The sequence below is a fragment of the Ictidomys tridecemlineatus genome, chromosome 3, assembly GCF_052094955.1.
Source record: "Ictidomys tridecemlineatus isolate mIctTri1 chromosome 3, mIctTri1.hap1, whole genome shotgun sequence".
Classification (NCBI taxonomy): Eukaryota; Metazoa; Chordata; class Mammalia; order Rodentia; family Sciuridae; genus Ictidomys; species Ictidomys tridecemlineatus.
The window spans coordinates 83,251,162-83,271,903 of NC_135479.1; the positions used below are offsets into that span (position 1 = coordinate 83,251,162).

The 20,742-nt window shown below is 45.2% G+C and overlaps 1 protein-coding gene across 2 annotated transcripts in view; it reads left to right on the top strand.

Annotated features, from left to right (window-relative positions):
* Positions 1–20,742, top strand: part of Pccb (propionyl-CoA carboxylase subunit beta) — a 59,342-nt gene extending 38,600 nt beyond the window's left edge. For both annotated transcript variants that reach the window (XM_078043366.1, XM_005327046.3), the window contains 8 exons: positions 2,480–2,600; positions 4,469–4,550; positions 11,959–12,082; positions 17,791–17,898; positions 18,104–18,204; positions 18,536–18,634; positions 19,571–19,670; positions 20,437–20,742. In XM_078043366.1, coding sequence (XP_077899492.1) covers positions 2,480–2,600; positions 4,469–4,550; positions 11,959–12,082; positions 17,791–17,898; positions 18,104–18,204; positions 18,536–18,634; positions 19,571–19,670; positions 20,437–20,558 — 857 coding nt within the window. In that variant the 3' untranslated portion in view covers positions 20,559–20,742. The remainder of the gene's footprint in view (positions 1–2,479; positions 2,601–4,468; positions 4,551–11,958; positions 12,083–17,790; positions 17,899–18,103; positions 18,205–18,535; positions 18,635–19,570; positions 19,671–20,436) is intronic.

Sequence of the window (20,742 nt, forward strand, 5' to 3'; positions counted from 1 at the left end):
AGGGCATGATTCTGATATCAGTGAAGATGCATTATCTCGGGGCATAATTGGCAGTGGTTTCTTTCTCACTGGGATATAAAATATGTTGAGTCTTGGTGATGTCTTTGGTTTGATAAAATATGCTGTTTACTCTTAATATCAGTGGTATTTAGTGTTTATGGTGGAATATACAGTAGTAAAAATAGAAATTCCATCGACCACAGATAATCACCACTGAGTTTTCTGTGATACCTCTTCCATCTTTTGGGCCTGTGAGTGTGAATACATGATGTACATCCAAACAGGTGGACACATGTTCTTTGTTGCCTGTTTTTTCTCTTGATAGCTTAAAGTAATGAAGCTCTGCCCATGACATTGGATTTTCTTTGTAACATGATTTTAGGAGTTTGTAAAAAAATTTTATTTATTTTGGTTGTTGATGGACCTTTATTTTTTATTTATATGCGGTGCTGAGAATCGAACCCAGTGCCTCACACATTCGAGGCAAGTGTTCTACCACTGAGCCACAACCCCGGCCCCAAGTTTTTTGGTTTTTTTTCAGAATAGTATGCGGTAGTCTTTCAGGGCCTGAGCCCCTTTAAAGGTCTGCGTCTCATGCCTGATCCTGTATCCCCTAAGCAAGGTCCAAAGATGCTGTGTGTATCAGACTCCCATCTTGCTCTTTTTCCTTCCTTCTTGGCATTGGATCACACACTTTCAATAGTTATTTACAGTTGTGCAGTTGTGTGTTTGTGTGTATGTATGTGTGTGTGTGTTTCTAAATACATTCAGAGTTGTATAATCATTCCCACAATTTTGGAACATTTTCATCATCCCCAGTACCCCATTACCCCTTGTACCCAATAGCACTCCTACCCTATTGCACCCCACATTCCCTGCCCTAGGCAAAGCAACCATCAGCCCACTTGCTATTAATGTGGGTTTGTCTATTGGGATATGTTATATAAACGGAATCCTACAACATGTAATCTTGTGTGACTTGTGTCTTGCTTAGCATCAGTTGTTTAAGGTTTATCATTTTTGTATCATGAATCAATATTTCATTCCTTTGTATGATTGAATAATATTTTAATGAATATTTTTGCAGTATTGGGGATAGAACTTGGGGTCTCATGTGTGCTAGGCAAGTGTCCTACCACTGAGCTTCCTTTCTCCTTCCTACTCCAGCCCTACTGTATTTTGTTGTCTATTGATCAGTTAATGGATATTTGGGTCATTTCAACTTTTTCTGCTCTCTTAAGTATACTACTATAAATATTTTTATGTGAATGTATGTTTTCATTTCCCTTTGATACATACCTATAAATAGGATTTCTGGATGAAATAACACCATGTTTAACTTTTTGAAGGAACTGCCAGACCATCCTCCAAAGTGGTTGTACTAATTTACAAATACTTCTTGATGGAAAGAATTTTGTTACATCAAAAATGCTTTTTACTCATTGGGTAGGAAGCATTGTCCTAGGGGTTGGGAACGCATCTGTGGTCAGAACAGCAACAAGTTCTGCCCATGTGGGGCCTGTGTTCTAGTCGAGAAGATAGATAATTACAAACATTAACAATAAGTACATCTGATAGCATGTCAGAAGGTAATATATAATGTGGAAAAGTAGAACAGGGCAAAGGGAATTGAGGTGACTGAAGTTTCAAATGGGGTGGGTAGGGTAGGCCTCACTGTGAGGGCAAGGATTAAACAGTTGGAAGTTCTTTTGGGGTGTCTAGGGAGGAGCATTGCAGGCAGCAGGAAGAGTCAATCAGAGGCCCTGAGGTAGGAGAGTGACTATTCCGTGGACAGCCAGGAGTAGAGACCCGACATGATTTGACTTAAAAGCTCCCCCTGGCTGCTGTGTAGACAAGAGACCGTAGAGGCAGCGGTGGAAGCAGGGAGCCTGGTGAGGCCGACCTGAGAGTCCTTGGTCACTTGCTGCACTGCATTCACGACCTTGTTTGCTGCTCTTTATTTCAGAATGCTCTTCAGGAGCAATGGCTTGATCCCTGGCTAGGGTCAGGTAGTCCCTCTTTCCCCTCTCCATTGTTGAGCACGTCATGGGCCAGGGGATGGCAGTGGTGAGATGCCCTCTAAGGGAGCATCCTGCAGTGAACAGGGCAGCAGGTGTGACAGGAAAGGTGTGAAGAGCGCCCCCAACACACAGGGGTGGAAGTGGAGGGTGGGAGGACCGAGAGGAGGGGACCTGAGCACAGACCTGAATAAGGAAGGTGTGACCCAGCGGAGTGTCACCCAGCGGAGTGTCACCCTGCGGAGTGTGACCCTGCGGAGTGTGAGGGTAGAGCACAGAACTGTCTGTGTGGGTTGCAACTCTGTCCAAAGGTCGGAGGTGTGCAGTGTCCATCCTTAGCAGAGGATTCGAGGGTAGAGCTGTCATTGTGGTCTGTGGCGAGAGCCCCAGAGAGGGCGCATGGGCAGGAAGCAGCGTCCAAGCGCCAACCGGTGCCCCATTTATCCTCCCTGTTTTCTCAGGTGTGGCTCACAGAGCTTTCGAGAATGACGTCGATGCCCTGTGCAATCTGCGGGAGTTCTTCAATTACCTGCCCCTCAGCAGCCAGGACCAGGCTCCCATCCGCGAGTGCCACGACCCCAGGTGGGTGACAGGCTGTCCCTCCTCTCATTCTTCAGGATGGCTTCCCTTTCTGCCCTGACCGGACCTCCAGGATCGTTGGGCATTTTGGAGCAGGTTGTGGAGTAGGGTCAGTGTGGCTTCTAGATATGGGGATGGTGGTAGCATGTCTGGGTGCAAGAGCAAAGAAAGATGATTTTATGCACATCCCCATCGTGGTAGTTTCTGCTGGATACCTTATAGGGCTGGGGGACCACACATTTTGCTTCCTAAGAGAGATTTGAATTATCCAAACTTGGAAAGGAAAGATTTTTTTTTTTTTTTTTTGTCTTGACATGAAATAAATCAATGCAGAGGGATGCAGACAGCTTGCCCCTCAGGACACTTGCCCGTGCACACTGTTCTTGCCAAAGGCTGGGAGAGTCCTGGAGCAGGCCTGCTCCTGGTGACTTAGCAAAGACCTCCTTTCCCTCTTGCTTTTGGGGTCACTGCCTGATGTGGGCACCATAGAGACTGCTGCTCCCCTCCTCTGTTCCCGTTTCCTCTCCAGATTAGAACTGCCTGTGCTCACATGGCCTGAACTTCAGTGGTCAGGGTTTGGAGTTGTGTGGAAAGGAAGCCATTTTTAGATGCTACCGTAAGGCGTGGACCTAAGCTCCCATCTATGGGGCCGGGAACAGGCCAGGGTGACCTGAAATCATGTCACAAAGACCCCATTGAGGCCAGCGTGTGTAGTCCTAGAGGGGAGGGTTGCTCAGGGCCCAGAAACTATAGACATAGCCCTCTTTGTGAATGCGTGTGCGGTTGGCCTTCTTGAAAGGTTGGAGGTCGTTTGAAGGTGTTCTGGCCCCGTGGCCTGCATTGGTCCAGGTGGCTGTGTGTGTAGGGGAAAGTGAAGGAGGACTTCTTATCGGGGCCACGCCTAACACAGAGAAAGAGCTCTGGGAGCTGGGCTTGTTGAGCAGGTGGCCTGACCAAGGCCACATCTTGGGGTCACTGTAGCCTCTGACTGTCCACATGGAACAGGAAGGGCTGAGAGTGATGGAGAGAGGAGGTCTGGGTGGTGGGAGTGGGCTCTGGCTTGGCCTCCCTCCTGGGCCACCGGATGCAGGCAGGAGTCATAGTCTATGTCTCAGTCTATGGGGCTGCTTTCTTGTCTTTCTTTCAGTCCTGGGGTTGAACTCAGGCATGTTCTACCCCTGAGATACATTCTCACCCCTTTTTATTTTGAGACAAGATCTGACCAAGTTGCCCAGGCTGGCCTTGAGCTTGCATTCCTTCTGCCTTAGTCTCCTGAGTAGCTGGGATCGCAGGCGTGCGCCACCGTGCCCAGTATGGTGTAGCTTTGCTTCTTTTGCCCTTTTTTTTTCCTGTATTTTTTTAGTTGTTGATGGACCTTTATTTTATTTATTTTTATGTGGTGCTGAGAATCGAACCCAGTGCCTCACACATGCTAGGCAAGCGCTGTACCACTGAGCCACAGCCCAGCCCAGCGGCTTTGCTTCTTAAAAGTGCTCCAGCAGGTCAGCCTTCCCACAGGGAACGAGAACCCTTGGTGATTTCTGCAGAACTCTGACTTTGCTTCTTGCTTTTAATCTTTCAGGATGTTAGATTGGGCTCTCCCTGTCTGTCACTCTGGTGAGCTTTAGTGCCTCACAGTGTCTAGACTGTAGGAGGTACGCAGAAGTTTAAATGAATCACCTTCAGGAGGAATAAGGTCCTTTGTTCTTCTGAAAGGAAACAGGACAATCTCCAGGGTCAGTGTTGGACTCACCAAGCCCAGCAGGGACAGAACCAGCCTAGTCCCCACGCTGAGCCTCTCCTGTTTCCTTCCCCACCTTCCACCTGCGGAAGGTCACTGGCTCTCTTGACTGTGCGTGCCTCTTTCCTAGTGACCGCCTGGTTCCTGAGCTCGACACCATTGTCCCTTTGGAATCGACCAAAGCCTACGACATGCTGGACATCATCCACTCGGTGAGTGCTGTGCCTCCTGGTTTCCTGCCCTCGCCCAGCCATATCCGTGGTCAGTGTGCTTTGGCCGAGTGGGGAAGTGTTGGAGCTGGCCTTGGTGTCAGCCGCACAGGGTGGGCACTGAGAGGCCACAGATGGTGTGTTCTGGGAAGAGCTGGTGGCAGTAGACGTCCTGATGGTGCAGATGGACTTGGGGGCTGGAGGCGGAGGAGCCAGCTGGGCCAGCTGGCTGGAGTGGGGTGGGGATGGTCCTTGTCATGGACCTTTGTTGGAGACCTTATGCTCAGGCTGCCTTGTCTTTTTAGAGAAAGGGGGTGTCCTGTGATAAGATCAGGACATGCATTTGGAAGTACCATTGGTACCTTTTTCTTGGTATATAGATTATTGGGTCATTGAAGAAAAGGAACAGCGTTGGGCACATTGGGGACACTTGTGATGACCATCATCTTCCTCACGTGCATGGCCCTTAGCAGTCCTTGCTAACAAAGGCACATGGGTATCTCTGCAGGCAGCCCATCCCAGGGCCTGGCTCTGCTGGCCACATGTTCCTCCTCCTGGCCCTTGCTTTGGGGACTTCGCAGGGCTCAGCAGCCATGGCCAGACGCAGGTCAGATGGACAAAAAGAAGACACTGGAGACCTAAATACTGTTCATCAGTCGGTAGATCTTACAAATCTAGTTCAGACTTTATAAATCTTATTCTCAAGTACACAGGAAACATTCACAAAAGCTGATCAGAAAGAAAATGTTAAATTCCAGAGAGAAAAAATATTACAACACTGCTTACAACTAGGAATTTGTGACAGCTAAAAGAAAAGCTGATGTAGGAAATAGTAGCTATAATTACTAGAGCAATAGTAACTTTAAGGTATGAATATAAATAGAGCATGAAGCGAATATGAAGAATAGCAATTGAAAAATAAGAAATTTAGGGGCTGGGCCATGTCTGTAATCCCAACAGCCTGAGAAGCTGAGGCAGGAGGATTGCGAGTTCAAAGCCAGCCTCAGCTTTTAGCAAAGTCCTGAACATCTTAGAGACCCTGTCTTTAAACAAAACATAAAAAATGGGCTGGGGATGTGGCTCAGTGGTTAAGTACCCTTGGGTTCAAGCCGCTGTTGTGGGAGGAAAAAACAAAAAAAATTTTCAACAACAACAACAACAAAAAAACCCCAAGAAATTTAAAAATCATAAGACTAGATGAGTTGAGCCATCTGTTTGGAAAGTAGAGTATAACAGACATTGGTCCATCACAGGCAGAAAGTGTAAGAGGACTAAACTCCATGGAAGGAGGAATTCACGAAAAAGTCCTGGGTCCACTTTCCTGTGAGACTGTCTTTCAGTCCTGGAGTTGAACCCAGCCATGTTCTACCACGGAGATACATCCCCACCCCTTTTTATTTTGAGACAGGATCTGACTGACCAAGTTGCCCAGGCTGGCCTTGAGCTTGCATTTCTTCTGCCTTAGTCTCCTGAGTAGCTGGGATCACAGGCGTGGAATAACAGACCAGTGAAAGACCCACTTTCTGAGACCTTCATGAACTCTACTGAGGCAACGTTATGTAATTCTTGGAGAGAAGAAAAAGTTAGAAAACCACATTATCTTGTCATCCCAGCAACTTGGGAGCCTGAGGCAGGAGGATGGCAACTTAGCAACTTAGACCCAGTCTCAAAAATTAGAAATGGTTGGGGATGTAGCTTGGTGATAAAATGGCCCTGGTTCAGTCTCCAGTATAACCAGCCGAACAAAAGGAAAACAAATACCCCCCCCCACATCAAATCACAAAAACACTTTCCAAATTATTTTTATGAAACAAGCATGACATCATACTAGATTCTGATAAAGAGTACTTAAGGTTTCAGAATATTCCTTTTTAGTATTGATATAATACCAAATAAAATATTAGCTAACAAACCCCAGCACCATGTAAAATTATACCCAGGGCTGAGCAAGATTTACTGTAGGAATGCAAAGTTGATTCTAGAAAGTCCAACAATATATTGTATTAATAGGTATTAAGGAGAAAGATCAAGTTTCTCCAGATGCTGAAAAAGTCTTTAAGAAAGTTCAGGGCTGGGGCTGTAGCTCAGTGGAAGAGCGCTTGCTTAGCATGTGTGAGACACGGTTCCATCCCCAGCATCACATAAAAATAGATAAACAAAATAAAGGCATGCTGTCCATTTACGATTACAAAAAAGAAGAAAATTTTTAAAAAAGTTCAAGTTGGCCACAGTATTTCAGGCCTGTGGTCCCACTTACTTGGGAGGCGGAGTCAGGAGGATTGCAAGTTTGAGACCTGCCTTAGCAACTTAGCCAGATCCTGTCTCAAAATAAAAAAATTAAAAGGAACTGGGGATGTAGCTCAGTGGTAGAGTGCTTATCTAACATGCTTGAGGTCCTGTGTTCAATTCCCGGCATAAACCCCAACCCTTCCAGTGAATACCCATTCCTGATAAAAATAAGAAAATAAGAATTGATGAATTCTTGCTTGCTTTCTTTTATAAATTTATGCAGTACTGGGGATCAAACTCGGGAACACTCTACCACTGACCTATATTCCAACTTTTTTTTTTTTTTTTTTTTTTTAAGACAGGGTCTCACTAAATTGCTGAGACTGGCCTTGAAGTTGCTGAGACTGACCTCAGCATCTTGAGTAGCTGGGATTCTAGGTGTGCTACAGTGCCTGGCTTGAATATTTTTGTGGTATTTTTGGATTGAATCCAGGAGTGCTTTACTACTGAGCTACATTCCCAATCCTTTTATTTTATTTTTGAGGCAAAGTCTCACTAAGTTGCCCAGGCTGGCCTTGAATTTGCTATACTCCTGCCTCAGCCTCCCAAGTTGCTGAGATTACAGTGGGACTTGAATATTTTCTTTCTTTTTGTGGCAGATTGAGCCCAGGACCTCATGCATGTTAGGCCAGTGATCTACCACTGAGCCACATCCCTAGCCCTTGAATGCTTTCTTAATATGACAAAATTTGGCATACACTTTTTCAAAAGCAAGCATATTAATAAGGCAAGATAGTTTTTACTGAGAATGCGAGCATGGTACGGGTGCCCAGTGAGGAGTCTGTTATTTAATGTTGGACTAGAAATATTAATGCAGCAAGATGAGGCTAATGAGAAGCAAAGCCTTAGAAAGGGAGTTAAGCTGTGTTCCTAGATTAAATATTATGCTAGAAAACTCTAGAGAATTTGTGGTTATACTAAGAAACAATAATTGGAGCAGGCTATAAAATTTACATACAGAAATGAAGTCTTCAGAAATACAAACTTGTAACCACTCATGGTAGTTTCTTTTGCATAGCAGCAGAGAAGATAAAATATTTAGTAATAGTTACAACAGGAAAAGTACAAAAGATATATGGGGCAAATTTTTTAAAAACACTTCTGAAAAATGCAAAAGTAGGCTCGAATAATTGGGGAAAGATCCCTTGTGGGTTGATTATTGGGTTCATATAAAATGTCAATTCTTCTTCAGTTTGTTTATAAATTTAAAACAATCCTAGGAATTTTTTTATAGAACTAGACAAGTTTGTACATAAACTCATATGGAAAAATGAAAGTATAATAATCATTAGGCATATACTGTAAAGTTACAGGTGGGGAATTTCTGTTTTATATTGTTTTAAGCATTCAGTAGTTAAGACAGTGTGGTCCTAGCACATAAACAACAGTGGAAGAGAGCAGAAGAACTGGAAATAGACTCAGGAGAGTTTTTGTAGATGATGTATTAAATCTCAAATCCCAGGGGCAGAGATTGACTTTTTTAAGAAATGATACTAGGACAGCTGGGTAACTATTTAGGAAAATATAAAATTAGATCCTTACATACATTACATACAGAAATAAACTGCCAGGTGCTGTGGTGTATGCCTGTAATCCCCGTGACTCCAGAGGCTGAGACAGGAGGATTGCAAGTTTGGGCCAGCCTCAGCAACTGAGTAAGACCCTGTTTCAAAATAAGAAATGAAAAGGACTTGGGGGTGAGGGAACTTTGAATGGGTTGGAGAACTACATAAAAACTGTGAATCCATAGAAGCATTAAAGAAAAGAGTAGTTCAATTCCTCTATAACCTTAGGAGAAGATAAAGATATGCTTTTGAACTGGAGCTCAAATCTGGTTTCAGTAAGATTGGTAAAGCTGACTGTGCAGAAATTTAAAATCCTACCGTTAAGTTGGTTATGGTGGTGCATACCTGTAATCTCAGAGACTTGGGAGGCTGAGGCAGGAGGATTGCAAATTCAAAGCCAGCCTCAGCAACGCAGTGAGGCCCTAAGCAACTTAGTGAGACCCTGTCTCAAAATAAAAAGGGCTGGGGATGTGGCTCAGTGGTTAATCATCTTGTGTTCAATGCCGATACCCGCTCCACCAAAAAAAGTCCTGTTCTTTAGAGCAAAAGATTGTAAGCAAAGCTGAAAGACAGTCAGTAAACTGGGAGAAAATATTTGCAACATATATCACAAAATATTAATCTTTGATAGTTAAAGAACTTTGGTAGATCAATTGAGAGAGTAAAGACCAAAACTGATAGAAAAGTGGGCAAAAAACATGAATAGGTAACTCACAAAAAAGATATAAAATGGACCTTAAGTATGTAGGAAGATGCTGAACTTCACTAATAATGCTAGAAATACAAATTAAAAGTACATCGAGTTGTTTCTCCTAGGGAGATTGACCAAAAAAACCAGTTTGGAAACATTTCTGTTGAGAAGTCTGTGGGAAGCAGAGAATCATACATGGCTGGTAGAGAAATCCAGTATTATCTAGGCCTAAATAAATAAGCCTTGACCCAGCCTACCCATTTCTAGGAATTTATCCTGTAGATGTGCTTCTCACCATAGGATATTATAGATGTTTGAGTCTACTACCGTTACATTGTCATTTCTAATTGCAGGATATGCTAAAAAAGTAAATGTAATTTTCAGAATAATGTACACCACACACAGGAGATTGAGTAAATTTTGGTACATCATACTATACAGACATGAAAAAGAATGAGGAGAAAATCCAAGTGATTCTAAGATATATTAAGTGAAAAAACCCAATTGTGTAAAGGATTATCAGTGCTGTGTTATTTCCATGAAAGCAGAGGAAATAAAAAATACAAATGTAAAAACACAAATTGAAAACTATTAAGAGTAATATCAGAGGGTGTGTGGGAATTGGATGGGTGAATGAGAAATGACAATGTTAAGATATTAATGTTTTAAAAAATAAAATCAAGCTGGGCGTGGTGGTGCATGCTTGTAATCCTAGCAGCTTGGGAGGCTGAGGCAGGAGGATCGCAAGTTCAAAGCCAGCTTCAGCAACTTGGTGAGGCCCTAAGCAACTAGGTGAGACCCTGTCTCTAAGTCAGATATGAAAATGAGGTGGGGATGTGGCTCAGAGGTTAAGCACCTCTGGGTTTAAACCACAGTATCAAAAAAAACTCGAGACCAAATGATAAACTTTCAGATGAAGTAGGAAAATGTGTGAGTTTCATTCAGATGAATAGTTTTTGAACACATATTTTGGCTCTATTCATTTGAAGACAAATAGCTATAAAGAAATGTTGAATTGTAGTCTTGGGTTTGTTTTTTTATAGTCGTATGGATTAGCAATTTTGAGACATTTTCTCTGTATTTGGGGATTGAATAAATAAGTACATTCTGAGCTAATGGGAGCCAGGTTTCTGCTGTTGGAAAATGAAGTTCAGGGTTCAAAAATGGGGGAAGCTAGGATGGACTCCAGATGAACTGGACTAGAATTGTATATTAGCACTCATGGCTTTCCATATGTGTGTACACTTAGAAGTGCATGTGAGGGCTCATGGGTGTTTTCTAGTCTGGCTCTGTGGGACCATTAGGAACAACACACACGTTCCCCCAAGTGGAACCTGAGTCCTTTGGAGAAATGGCTGATTGTGTTGCTGGGGCAGGAAAAAAGCCAGACTCATTGAACCTAAAGGTGAGATGAGTCCCAAGTATAAGGTAGTGTTCAGATAATGATGGTGACACCGAGATGACATGTGATGGAGCTCTCACTGGTAAATAGGGGCCATTTGAACATAAAATAATGATCAAAATGATAATCCAGGCTGAGGCTATAGCTCAGTGGTAGAGCACACTTCCTGGCATGTGTGAGGCACTGGGTTGGATATTAAGCATCTCATATAAATACATAAAATAAAGGTCCATCGACAACCAGAATACATATTTTAAAAAGATGATAATCCACAAGAATCATAATATAAATAAATTGGAAAGGCAAAGATCTTTCTTAAAGCACATGCTGACTGATAAATGGAGGAGAATTGGAAAGGAGAAAGATCACTGTTTGGTAACCGTCATGGCAGTTACTGGGTCAGGCAAGAGTCAGCAATTGGTGTAAAACTAGTAGGTGAAGAACTGGAGTTTTAATGGAAGTTTGATAAAGGACAGTTTATTTTTACACAGTTTCAGAGTATTTCCCCACAAAATATTAATTACACTAAAAAAATAGAAACATTACAGATGAGAAACCTTGCAGATATCACCACCATTAACTGATGGATTAACATCATTTACTGCTGGCTAGAGAGGTCACCTCTGTTGTATCTAAATTCAAACATGAAAAAACAACAAACCAACCCAAATAGAAGGCCCACTCTACAAAATAACTGAGAGGTTATTTTGGCTCCTTTAAGGTACCAGGATCACAAAAGACCTAGGAGAAAAACAACTGGAGGAGGACAGAGATAGGACCACCCAGAGTGCCAGTGACCCTGGGTCAGTTTTCACTGTGACAAGGAAGGTTACTGGAACATCTGGCAAAATTTGAATAAGGTCCTGTAATAAAAAATAGCATTGATGTTAATTTCCTGGTTTTGCTATCACCGTAGTTATTATGTAGAGAGAAGGACCTTATTTTTGGGAGATGGGCTGTGAGGGTAGAGAAGCATCATGTCTGAGAGGAGGATGAGGAGAGAACAGATGAGCTTCAGTAAAATGTTAATAAATGAGGAATCTGGGTGAAGGATTCATGAGTGTTTTTTTGCAGCGGGTTTTTGTTGCTTGGTGCTGGAGATCTGCTGGGGTCACTGGCACTGCTCTGCTGCTGAGCTACTGCCAGCTACTGAACTGTTTCTGAAAATTTTATGTAAGTTTGAATGATTTCAAAACCCAAAGGTAAAAACAAATTGTCATGAATAATTCCAGATTCAAATTGTCCAATTTTAGAAACTGTGGAGCAGCCACACTGCTGGGGCGAGTTTCCCACTCCTCCCTTGGGGTAGGCCGCTGTCCCCCATCCCCAGGGTAAGGGCTGTGTCCTGGTGGAGTGGAGCTGTCCAGCTCTGTGACTGGAAAAGGAGTATCTTGCTCTGCGTTGCAGCTGCGTCTTGTACTTGTTTCTGTCATTTTGAGCTTAGGAGTAAATTTATTCCTACAGATTGTGGATGAGCGAGAATTTTTTGAGATCATGCCCAATTATGCCAAGAACATCGTTGTTGGCTTTGCAAGAATGAATGGGAGGACCGTTGGAATTGTTGGCAACCAGCCCAAGGTGGCCTCAGGTAGGATGGGAAGGTCTCATAAACCTTGCCAGGGCTACCCGGCCCACGGCATCCTGTCTGCCCTTTCTTCTGACATGTCTTTTCGTGACTAGAAGAAAAACTCAAGTGGTTGTTGTCAAATCAGTTTTTCTTTTAAATTTTTATTTTTTCAGTTCCTCTTTGGATACTGAATATCTTCAACATGGCTCCTTGTGTACTTCCCCCTGTGTAAGGGTGTGCAGATGACACTTCTTCTTAGCTTGCAGGGTCTTTAATTTTTAGAGGCTGGCTTTGTGCCCTGCCGTTACATACCCACTTCACCCGCTGAACCGTGAGCTCTGAGGGGAGGGGTGTTGGTGTCCTATCCACCTTCAACACTGGCCCTGGGTACACAGTACGTGATAATGGCATCTTGCTGTGTCTCTTCCACAGCTTTCTAAAGGTGATGGACCTGAGTGTCCGCCAGGGGGTGGGGACTCTTTGTGGGTGTGTGCTAGGTGGGGATGGTGGGGTGGGGACTGGGGTACTGCTTTCCTCTTCACAGTTTCCCTCTTAGTATTTGTTTTATTTTTTGTACTGGGGATTGAACCCAGAGGTGCTCTGCCACTGAGCCCCTCCCCCAGCCCTTTTTGTTTTGAGACAGGGTCTTGCCAAATTACTGAGGCTGGCCTTGAACTTGGAATTCTCCTGCCTCAACCACCCAAGTAACTGGGATTTTAGGATTTGAATCCCTGTTTTGGAAGAACTTGCCCACCCTTATTTACCCAGCCTAATCTGTTATTTTTGCCACGGCAGTTTTCCTAGAATGTCATATGGTCTGAATCCTCTAGTATACCGCCCTTTCAAATTGGCTTCTTTCACTTATTAATGTTTTTAAGGTTTTTCTGATTCATTTTGTGACTTAATAGCTTCTCCCTTTTAATGTTGCATGATAGTTCATTTTCTGGGTGTACCACAGTTTATCCATTCATGTACAGCACAGTGTTGATTTTTGCTTCCTTCCAAGTTTTGACTTGAGTAAAGCTGCCACAAGCCTTCACGTGCAGGTTTTTCTTAGATGTACATTTCCACTCTGCACACACGTATGTGTACACATATGGTTCTGGAGATTGAATCCAGGGCCTTGTGCATGTTAAGCCTGAGCTTTTATGCTAGGCTACATTCCCAGCCCAGTTTTGAACTCATTTGGGTAAATGCCAAGGAGGCTGATTGTTGGATTGGGTGGCAAGGGCATATTTAGTTTTATAAGAAACCACCAAACTTCCAAAGTGACTCTTTGGTTTTGCATTTCTGTCAGCAGGATCCTCTTGTTCCACGTCCCTTGCCAGTTTTGCTTCTGTCATTGTTCTGGATTTTGGCCATTCTGATGGGTGCTTCTCGATGTGCAATTCCCTAATGATGTGAAGTTGAGCATCTTTTCATATAACTCATCTGTTTATCTTTTTTGATGAGGTATCTGTTCAGGTCTTTTGCTCATTTTGCTTCATATCAGTATATTAAAGTTCAAATAACTTTGTGCTGATTATAGCTAGTTTAATCACAAACAAACTTTTTGAGATTTACCTTCCACAAACCTTCTGCAACTTACTTAAACATTCAAAACTTCTTAATATCCTTAGTTTTGTCCTCTTTCATCTTGGACGTTAGCACAAGAATATTACTTCACCAGACAAAATACTTTCTCATCCAGAAACATCTCTTTTACCTTTTAATTTTCCATACTAAAATATATTTCCATACATATAACTTTCTCTTATCATTTCTAGTTTTGGACCCTTTCTTAAATTCATATACTGAGACAGACCTTATGAATGTTATCTGTGCATTTAATTTACATAAGAGAGGGTTGGACAGTCCAGCATATACAAAAAATATATATATGTGCCTTGATCATTTTCTCCCATTCAAGGAGTTAGAGCACCGGATATTTTTGAGCCTGACCTGTGTCCATTATTATTATCACATGTCACCAACTTTGAGTTCCCCACTGTCAGTTGTGCCCAGAGGCTCCTTTGGGGCCTCTTCCTTGTACTAGGCATATTGGTACCCACTGGAGGAGGCCCTTTCCATCCTTTTCTTTAGGCTCTTTGAGATCCCTTTGAGAGGCTGCCTACAAAACACAGGTGGGCCTTCGTTTCTGCCTTTTTCTTTTCTGGGTGCAAGTTATTTATTCGACCACTTTCCCCAGGCCATTAATTTGATGGGATACTATTACAGCAAGAACTGCTTTGACCCAGTGTGAATATCCCCTGCCCAAATGGGGTGTCCTGTCAGATCTTAAAAGGGGAGACTATTCCTGTCCCCAGGTCATAAGCTGACAGTGCTGAAACCTCCTGCCACAGCACCTGTGGCTAGCAGCCTCCAGCCCCAGGGGCAGGGCAGAGGCCAGATTCTCTTTGGCCATTTTTTAATAGCCCAGGCAGATTTTCTGGGATTTTTTTTCCCAATATAGGGCCGGTGTCTTTTACCCACAGTGAGATGATCTGTGGCTGCCTGGGGCCAGGCCGAGAGACAGTGCTAGGACTGCCAGCCCTGGATTTAGAAGACCGAAATCTTTTTTTAATGCTTTCTTCTGGTGTCCTGCTATCCTTGCCCACCAGAGGCATGCCTTTTGACACCTTCAGCTTATTTCTTGACAGTTCAGCCTCTTATCACGCTCCTGCATCAGTGCCTGTGCACACAGAACCCCTGACAGACCAACTTCAATGACAAAATGGTATAATAATCCAGAAAAACCATTTAAAGCCCAGATTATACTATAGTAAACCCTCTTTCTCTTAGACAGGTTTATCCCTATAGGTGGCCCATGCAGCCAAGATCTCTCTGCTCCAGAGACTAATGGTAAGATCAGTGTGGCATGGCTCTTGTCTTAAAGGGCCAGTAACAGACAAAAAAAAAAAAAAAACCCAAAAAAACAAAAAAAACTAGATCAAGAGGATCACTGAAACCAGGGCTGATAGATGGGAACCTTTAAAACAGACAGACCACATGTATAAATTTCTTCCACATACTTTACCTTTCATAGACCAACTCCAACTGCAAGATTGTACGATAATGTAGAAATCTACTTAAAAGCTACATTATTACAGTTAAAACATGATCTTAGACTGACTTACAGATGGTCCTTTCTTCAACTCACTTTAGCTCTGACAGACCAACTCAAATTTGTACAAAAAAGAAAGAGAGACAACCAGAGAAGAGCCCCCAAACCAAGGCTGACAAATGTGAGCCTTTAAATTAACCAGCCAAGGTCTTTCCCAGGAGACCACCTATATGATCAGTGCAGTACTGGCCATGTCTTAAAAAAGGCAGCTTCGAACAGGACAGCCAGCCAGAGGGAATTCCCAAGCCCAAGGCCAAGGCCAACAAACAGGTGAGAACCTAGAACAGATCAGAAGGGAGTACACATCCCTGGGTTCTTGAGTCCCACTTAACAGTGATTCCTACACCACCAGTGGCACACAGATGTCCCCAGAAATAGAGACCAGATGTTTCCACAAAGAGGAATCAGGTGTGTGGGATCAGGGGTCTTGGAGTGCACACAGGAGGACTTGCCAGGTGGCCAAGTTATTGTGACTTTCCTGAGATCGGTTTCCTTTATCTCAAAGTGGACCATGATGGAGCGACCTGTGCCGTTCAGGGAGAGAAGGCAGGAGTTGCCCAAAGCAAAACGAGCTTCGGCAGCTGCTGGGATGGTCCCTCGGTCCCTCCCTGTACTCACAGGAACAGCTCCTCTGGTTCACCCATCTCCTGACTCTCCTGCAGGTGGCTCTCAGCAAGCTCCTCAGCATGGCAGTGGGGTTCCTTCCGTAGAGAGCCAGGCCTGCCCAAGAAGGCTGGGACTGCTCCCGGGTCCCATCTGGGTCACCAAATATTGCCAAAAGCTTGGTCCTTGTCCTCAATGCCAATCCAGTAATGAGAACATGGTTTTGAGAAAAAGGAAAAAGAAGGTTTATTCCTTTGCTATCAAGGAGAAACAAAGGCTGGGATTCTTCAGATGTTATTTCTTAAATTATCTCAGTCCCATTTTCTCAGTCTTCTCCTCCTGGTCCTATGCTGTGTAAGTTGGTCCACTTGGTGGTGTCCCTTTAGGTCCCTGAGGCCTGTTCACAAATTTCGTTTTTTTCGATGTTGCTGCTAAGATATTGTAATTTTAGTTGTTTGATCTTCATATTCCCTGATCTTTCTTCTGCTTGCCCAGGTCTTCTGTCGAGCAAGAAAATGGAATGAATTTTTTCATTTTTAGTTTTATTTATAAATATAAATAATTGTATTATTTCTTTTGCTTTCCTGCTTTCTTTCTTTCTTTCTTTCTTTTTTGTTGTTTTGGTACCAGGGATTGAACTCAGGGGCACTTGACCACTGAGCCACATTCTCAGCCCTATTTTATAATTTTCATTTAGAGACGGGGTCTCTCTTGAGTTGCTTAGTGCCTCACTTTGCTGAAGCTGGCTTTGAACTCACGATCTTCCTGCCTCAGTCTCCTGAGGTGCTGGGATTATAGGCATGTGCCACTGCACCCAGCTCTTTCTTTTTTGGGTAATAGGGGTTGAACTTAGGGGTGCTCTATCACTGTGCTGCATCCCCAGCACTTTTTATGTATTTATTTTTTCTGAGACAGGATCTCATTAAGTTGCTGAGGCTGGCCTCAATCTTGTGATTCTCCTGCCTCAGCCTTCTGAGTTGCTGGGATTATAGGCATGCACCACTGCACCTGTCCCGGATGTGAATTCTTTCTAGGTATAGGTACCACACGTATTTTTTTCCTGGTCTGTGACTTGTCTATTCATTTTCTTAATGGTGTTTTTTCTTTTTTTTTTTTTTTGATGCACAGACATTCAGAAAATTGATGAAGTCCTGTTTTTCTGTGTTTTCGTTTCATTCTCTTTATCAGGTTCCATTCCTTTCCCTCATTATCTGCTAGTTTTTAACTGTGAGGGGATATTGCCTTTTGTCAGGCGTTTCTCTGTATTTACTGAGATAGTTGTAGAAAAAAATTTTTCTCCATTATTTAATCGTTTTATTGGTTTTCACGTGTTAAAACCAACCTTGAATTCCTTTGGTAAGCCCTACTTGGTCTTGGTGTGCTACTGGTTATATATTGCTGAGTTCGATTTAGTGATATACTTTACTTAAAAGGTAAGGGTCTTTATTCCTGTATCCAGGAGGAATGTCGGTCTGTATCCTTCTCTCCCGGGGCCCTACACTATTTCAGCCTTGGGGTTGTGCTGGCCTCAGGGAGTAGGTTGGAAGCTCCCCCAGGGGAGATTCCCTGGCTTGGGCTCTCACTCTGTGCCATTTGTAGATGCCATGCACTCGGTCCTCCTGACTCTGCTTGGGAACATGCTATCCCTGTTTGCAGGTGAAGCTTCCCTTGAGGATACATAGCTGTAAATCGTGGAGCCAGAGGCTGATGCTAAGCCCCAGCTGACTCTCCTGGCTGATCACTGCCACTGATGTTCCCACCGGGGCATGCCAGAGCTGTGTCCAGCAAGGGAGCCTCTGAGTTGAGGCTACTCCTGAGCCTTCTTTGGCAAGTGCCAGGCTTGTTCTCTATCCTCCTTGTTTTTCTGGGAGCATGAGGGTTCCTTGGTACCCTTGAGAATGAGACTGTGGAGCCTTCACAGAAACCAGCTCTGGATGGGAGGTGAGGACGTACTGTCTGGGTTGGAACTGGAATTGCCCAGGAGCTCAGCATGGTCTCTCTCTCTCTGACTCTCTCTCTCTAGGGTGTTTGGACATTAATTCATCTGTGAAGGGGGCTCGTTTCGTCAGATTCTGTGATGCGTTCAATATTCCCCTCATCACCTTTGTCGACGTCCCTGGCTTTCTTCCTGGTGAGTCGCTGGAAGAGGTTGGGGCCAGGACAAGTGGCTTTGCCCAGTGATGGAGGATCATTTGCACCGTCTCTCAAGGATTGGTGACTTCTGCATATTCTGGCTCCCAGGAGACGGGGTTGTGTGAGGGTAGCTGGGTGTCCCTCTCCGGGGTGCACACCTGTGAGGCTCTCCTGTGTGACCCTGACTCTTCCTCATGACCCAGGCACAGCACAGGAGTATGGGGGCATCATCCGGCATGGCGCCAAGCTTCTCTATGCATTTGCTGAGGCAACTGTGCCCAAAGTCACCATCATCACCAGGAAGGTGAGGCCTTCGCACTGGAGACGTGACCCCACTTAGACTCCAGCAGCCTGGCCAGGTGCCACCAGGGCTGGCTGCGGTCGTCTTGTGCATCCCTGTGAAGGAGGAGCCTTCCCCCCTGCAGCCGTGTCTGGGGTCCTTCCAGAGGGAACAGCAGAGGTGGGAGGAGGCCAGGACCAACAGCCTGATTATGAAAGACCCCCTGCCTCGGCCTCCCGGACCCCAGGAGGGCTCTTCTTGTTCTCTATCCCCGTGTCACCTGGCTCCCTGGGTCTCTCAGGGTGTGATCTGATTGTCTCAGGCTCTAATGTTGTGCGTTTGGGTCTGTCCTTAGGCCTACGGCGGTGCCTATGATGTCATGAGCTCAAAGCACCTTCTTGGTGACACCAACTATGCCTGGCCCACAGCCGAGATCGCTGTCATGGGAGCCAAGGTGAGGGCCACCAGCTCACCCCTCTCCTGGGCCATGAACTGAATGTACCCTCCGAGCATAGCTGGGACATGTTGGAAAGAGGCTGTGGCCCCTGGATGGGCCAGGACTGGAGGGAGTGGGGCTGAGTCCTTGGCCAGTCTCTTTCCTGGGCCCCTGAGGCCAGTCTGCCTCCATCAGGCACATGCTGGTGTCTTTGGGGCAGGGAGGGTGAGGCAGGTGAGAGGAGGGGAGTGGAACCGGCCAGAGGGGCTTTAAGGATGTGGTAAAAGGGAAGAGAACCGAGTCCCCTGAACTGACCATGGAGAGCTTGGACACCCCTGCCCCCACCCCAGCCCCCAGGGGGGACCCCAGAGCCCCGTCTTTCAGCTCATGAGAAGCTGACCTCAGGTTCTGATCCTGCTGACTTTGGGACAGGTACTTCCTGATGCTTGACCCAGTCCCTGCCCCCTCCTTGTTTTGAAAGAGCTACTGGGTTGAGCCAGATAAATTCCTAGGGTCCCCAGGGGTGGACCGACAGGTGCTGACCTGGAAGCCAGGCCCTTTCCATCTGCAGCTTAGCCTTGCTGTCTGCGCCAGTGTGTGCTCAGGGCTCAGGGTAGCAGAGAAGGAAAATGGCACTTTTAATCCCCTTGATGCAGCAGATGATGAATTTACAGGTGGGAAAGAGGCTGGATATCTTGGCCTCAAAGAACGTGGAGTGGGGGTGGGAGAGGGTGGGATGGGGTTAGGGGCCCAGCCGAGCACTCGGTCCTGTGAATCTTGGAGTCCCGGTGGTTGACCCCAGGCAGGGCCCGTCCCTGTGCTGTGGCCTCTGGAGCCGACACTTCCCTCCAGTGCTCTCTGATTTGCCAAGTTTGCAGACACACAGTGATGAGTTTACTGTCTGCTTGGGTCTGGGACCCTGTGCCAATAAACTGGTCACCCCTCTCCTGACAGGGTGCCATGGAAATCATCTTCAAGGGGCACGCGGACATGGATGCTGCCCAGAGAGAGTACATCGAGAAGTTTGCCAACCCCTTCCCTGCCGCAGTGAGAGGTGGGGACGGCAGGGAGGGCAGCCTGGCCCGCCCGGTGGCTCACCTGGGGCTCTGTGGTGCAAGGTGGCCTCAGTATGTGGTGGGCACTGGCTGTTGGACACACTCTGCCCACATGGCCTGTCACCCTTAATGAGCCTCATCCAAACTTCTTTGCATGGGTCCCAAGGGTAGCAGAAGGACGAGGGGAGCTGCAGGATCCCCTGAAGCCTAGGTTTGGAGGTTGCCAGAGTCACTTTTTTTTTTTTTAAGAATTTTTTTTTGGCAACATCTTTATTCTATTTATTTAATTTTATGTGGTGCTGAGGATCGAACCCAGGGCCTCACATGTGCTAGGCAAGTGCTCAGCACGGAGCTACAGCCCCAGCCTGCCAGAGTCACTTTTGGTGGGAGAAGCAGCAGTTATATTGCAGAAGGACTTGTTTATAGGGAGGGGAGAATTGTAGCCATCTTTGAAAATATAGATATGTTTTCTTAGTTTCATTTCCCATTGAATTCATCTTGGCAGGGTGGAGGCCTTGGAGCAGGCTGGGGAGGGAGTTGGATTTCCTTTTTCTTGCCAAGTGCTCCTAGGGTAGAAATCGGGGACCTGCCAGAAAAACAGGCAAGCCCTGGGGTGCAGGGGAGGGTCACAGGGCCCAGCACCTCCATGCCAGATTGGGCCCTGCTCACATCGTTTGCCCTGGGGATGGTATTGAGGCTGTGCCCAAGGCCTGGGTGGGATGGCATCATGGGGCACCCAGTAATCTCCTTCCTGTCCTTCACCAGGGTTTGTGGATGACATCATCCAGCCCTCCTCTACTCGCGCCCGAATCTGCTGTGACCTGGATGTCTTGGCCAGCAAGAAGGTACAGCGTCCTTGGAGGAAACATGCAAATATTCCATTGTAAACAAATCAAAGTGCTGAGTTACTCTCTGGCCATTTGTAGCCCAGTCCTGCCATATACATTCACGAAAATCTGGGACTCTAAATACCAGTAATAATTTGAAATATTTAAGTTTATTAAATTCTAAGAATATCTCATTTGTGCCTTACTGTAAAATTATTTGCTTTATTAAAAATCTTGATTGGTA